Source organism: Callospermophilus lateralis, chromosome 7 (genome assembly GCF_048772815.1).
Source record: "Callospermophilus lateralis isolate mCalLat2 chromosome 7, mCalLat2.hap1, whole genome shotgun sequence".
Classification (NCBI taxonomy): Eukaryota; Metazoa; Chordata; class Mammalia; order Rodentia; family Sciuridae; genus Callospermophilus; species Callospermophilus lateralis.
The window spans coordinates 24,372,337-24,376,662 of record NC_135311.1 but is presented as its reverse complement, the minus strand read 5'-3'; the positions used below and the strand labels follow the sequence as shown (position 1 = coordinate 24,376,662).

Below are 4,326 nucleotides of genomic sequence, written 5' to 3'. Positions count from 1 at the left end.
AAAGAATAATTTCTAGTGTTCTCTGTTTCCTCCAAAATATCTCCAGCAAAGGCCTGTCCTGTTGCCTAGAAGTTTACTCATAAAAAGTCATTACTTGGTGTCTGGAGGTCTCTGCTTCAAAAAAATCTCATTAAAATTCATGTAAAGAAAGAAAGTATAAAATCTCCGTAGGCTTCTGGGAGTTTCTCCTAACTTTAATAATCAGTAGAAAATTACTTATTCAGCTAAGTTCAATTCTGCCAGATGAAGCGAGTTGTTTTGATTTTTTTTTTTTTTTTGTCCATTTTAATTGCCAGAAATCAGTCCCTGTTCAGTCAAAGAGGAAGTGATGTTGGTCTGGGGAATAATTCCACTTCTTCAGCTCTCCAGATTTTCCTAGGAAGAATAGTGAAAATCCTATAGTCAAAGAATGGTCTTTAAAAACTTCCCAAGTGTCAGGAGTTTGGTGCATTACCTGTAAATCCCAAAACCTCAGGAGGCTAAGGCAAGAGGATCCCAAACTTGTAGCCAGCCTCAGCAACTTAGTGAGGGCCTAAGCAATTTAGCAAGACCCTATTTCAAAATAAAAAATCAAAAGGGCTAGGGATGTAGCTCAGTGATTAAGCACCCCAGGGTTCAAACCCAATCTCCCCCACCCCCCAAAAAAAACTTCCTAAGAAATCAGTGAATGATCTGTAGATAATCCAGGGAACAATTTTGTTTTTTAATTTTTAAAAATTTATTTGGTGGTGGGGATTGAACTGAGGGGTGCTGTACTGAGTTACAGTTTTATTTTTTATTTTGAGACAGTGTCTCACTAAGTTGCCCTTGTTGACCTCAAACTTGCATTCTCCTTCCTCAGCCTCCCAAATTCTTGAGGTTATAGGCACCCCCACACACACTGCTCCTCACCCCACATCCTAGAAATAGAGAAACACTCTATGACAGCAGAGATTCCAACAATTACTAAGACATAGGCTTAGAATGTCTTTTAGTTACCATTACAACAGATGAGATAAACTGTTTTTTTGTTAGATAATATTAAAGTTCTGAATTTCCTTAAAACACATTTAAGGATGTTAGAAAAAAAAGACCCAGAAATTCACCAGGGAACAGACTGAAGCCAAGCAGAGATTAGAACTCTACCAACAGTATACTTCATATATATGATTATTGGAAGGGAGTGGAGATAAATATAGAGTCTGTAGACAACACTTTAGGCAATATGATTCCAGAGCCCAACCCCCACAGGCTGAGCTTTCTTCTACTCCCCTTTCCCATGGCAACAATTTCAGCCAAGTAGGGAGGCTTGTTTTCTGGCTTGGTTTCCAATTTACAAAAAGGGTCATAGTTAGAGTCCCAGGTATTAATACCAAACAGTGCAGGTGCGTAGCAAAGGTAGGGGCGCCAACATACTTACCCATCCCCCCTGGCCTTGAATGAACTCTCGGATGGCTTGGTTCCCATTGATCATACTCGTCATGGGGACAGCCATCTGTCTCACCACTTCAGGAGCCACATGGGCCACATATTCAAAAAGTTTCACTGACACTGCCAGAAAGGCTCTCTCATAAACTAGGCTGGAATCCTGAGCACACCAGGCCTTGCTGAGGAACTGCACTGTGTCTTGGAGTACAGCTCCTACCTGAGGAGAGAGAGGATCTATCAGTAGAGTACATCACTCAAAAAAATATAGGAGACTGCCGATACAGGAATCCAGTAGAGAAAGTGCCTCCCAAGGAGTGGCCAATGTGCCATTGGTGATACCTGAAGTAATATTAGGGGACAGATGGATAAACTTTTCTCCTTTTAACATTGTAATGAGTATTAGAAAAACATGGAAATAGCTCATCAGATCCATGGTTTCAGATTGCTTAGGATAAATAAAATAAAAGAAAAATGACTTTTGAAAGAAAAATATTAAGTACATGAAAGTACAGTAGGCCAAATTGTAAAAGTATTGTTTGCATGACTAAGAAAATTCTAGGCAACTCTAAAGTAAAAGAAAAAAGAAACAAAGCTCTTCCTTTTCATCTTTCCTTTCCCCTTTCCAAATGACTTCATCCAAAAACCATTAGGTGGAGCCAAACATGGCCTTTTGGGGTTTGGGGTACTAACAGTGGTCAGAGGAAGGTGTCAAGAGTCCAAAGAAGTTAAGAAGGGAATCACATGGAAGGGGACCCAGATCTAAGTTTCTGAACACTGTTTTTTCATTAAAAGAAAACACAGCTCCCTGGAGAATGGATGACTCCAGACAGCATGGAAAGTAAAGATCTTCTACTAGAAATTAAAGAAGTACTCAAAGTATGGTACACATAAAAGAGTCATGGTCCTAATCAAAAGGACTCTCACCATAGAAATACGAGACAATTTGAGTATCTAAATAATGATAGTAACAGATGATAACTTCCTGTTGAATAATGTGGATATTTGAATAATGTGGAAATTCATAAGTTGTAGTGATATAAAAGTAAACAGATTGAAATTTTGATGGGTTATAGGATATTTACATAGTTGCAAAGTACCTCTTTATAAAACTTATTAATTACACAGGGGAAAAGAGTAAACTTCACAGTGGAAAAGCAAAATAAAATGGGGCAAAATAAAATCTTGTGTCAATTGATAGGATGCACCAGGTGTGGTGGCATACACCTGTAATCCCAGCAACTCAGGAGGCTGAGGCAGGATTGAAAGTACAAGGCCAGTCTTAGCAATTTAATGAGGCCCTAAGCAACTTAGCAAGACCCTATTTCAAAATAAAAAATAAAAAGTACTGGAGATATCACTCAGTGGTAAAGTGTACCTGTGTTTAATCCCCAGTACCAAAAAAAGAAAAAGAAAAAAAAAAAAGAATGGGCAATGGGCACTTCCTGCTGTATCCCCTTAGATAAATCTAAGCCCTCAAATCTTTCACAGGACATTCCTAGTCACAGTTTATATAGTAAGAAAAGGAGGTTTGAAATAGAAAAGAGTAAAAAACAATAGCAATAAGTAAACAATTGACCTGTCCCTGAATGGTTTTTGCAATGACGTTTTTAGCAGGAGCTTCCAATTCTCCATTGAATTGGTCACCCAACATCTGAAGGCGACCAGCAATGATAGCCACATCAAAGCAGCCAGCCTCTCCTAAGAAAGAGGAAACAAATTGGTCACAATGCTTAATGGAATAAGTATCAGGAATCTGGGCAAAGGGGAAAACTTCTCTAGTCTTTTAAACAATTTCTCCCCAAGAACTTCAATGTGCTATCAACACCAGTAGTCAGAAAATTTACCTTCACTGAGAATCTCTTTCCCTTCAGGGGTTGCTAGAAATTTAGAGTTTACTTACAATGAAATAAAAAAAAAAGCACACTCAGATTCTCTGGTTCATTGTAATCACCATCTCAGGTCAGGAGCCTTACCTGAGTCAGGTTGGTCTATGGAGCCCAGGTCCCGGTTGGCAACGTGCAATGTTGGGCTCAGGAAGTTTGTGAGTAGAGTGTTCACGATGCATTCTGTTTGTTCCTCAAAAGTTTTGGGACTCTTCATTTTAGATGTTTGCTATTAAATTTTGCTCTTCCACAAAACAAGCAGTTTTCAGCTCAACAGGAAGTTAGAAATACTGGTAAACCAGCAGATGTGTCCACAACTTGTAGTTTCCTAACTGAATCTGGAAACTTTTTTCCACCAGCTTTCTTTAGAAATAGCTGATCAGAAAGGTGGGACTTCTCTCAAGAGAAGGGCTGAACTGTAGCTCAGTGGTAGAGCATTTGCCTAGCAAATGGAACTGGGGAGTCTTGTTGAAGACTTTCAGTTCCTTAGCTCAGAATCACACCCTATCCAGTATACATAGAGTAATGAATAACTTTTATTGTTAGATAGCCAATTTAGATCTGATATCAAGTTGAGGAAGAGTCTCTTGAGTAATTTCATTAAGAAATACTTCCTGTTAGGTTTTGTGTATATTGTAATTTAAAGGAAGTTTTTGAAGAGATCAACATTCAACTTCTGATTATAGTACTTATTGGACATAATCATATAAGTGATTATTTACTGAGCACCTATTTGTAGTAAGAAATGATACTTGACACAAATAACACAGAAAACGACACATAACACATGAAATGAGATTATAATAGGGAAGCAAACCTAGGGGATTGGGAAGGCTTCCTTAAGAGTGGTTAACATCAGAGATGAGTTCTGAAGGAGATTCACCAGGCAAAAAAGGAGAAATTAAGACTATTTGAGGTGGAAGGGAAAGCACACATAATGACTAAGAGGTGGAAAAATCCCAACTTAAATGTTTGATGAATCATAAATAGTGATTATACAAAACATAGGGAAATTGTGAGAATTAAATAATGTTAT

At 38.2% G+C, this 4,326-nt stretch overlaps 1 protein-coding gene across 1 annotated transcript; it reads right to left on the bottom strand.

Annotated features, from left to right (window-relative positions):
• Positions 1-290: 290 nt before the first annotated feature.
• Bcl2l15 (BCL2 like 15) lies at positions 291-3,577 on the bottom strand. The gene is made up of 4 exons (XM_076863378.1): positions 3,381-3,577; positions 2,984-3,105; positions 1,400-1,624; positions 291-375 (listed from the first exon to the last, which is right to left on the bottom strand). The coding sequence occupies exons 1-4, from the start codon at positions 3,505-3,507 to the stop codon at positions 358-360; spliced, it is 492 nt and encodes a 163-aa protein (XP_076719493.1). The 5' UTR covers positions 3,508-3,577; the 3' UTR covers positions 291-357.
• Between the last annotated feature and the right edge of the window lie 749 nt (positions 3,578-4,326).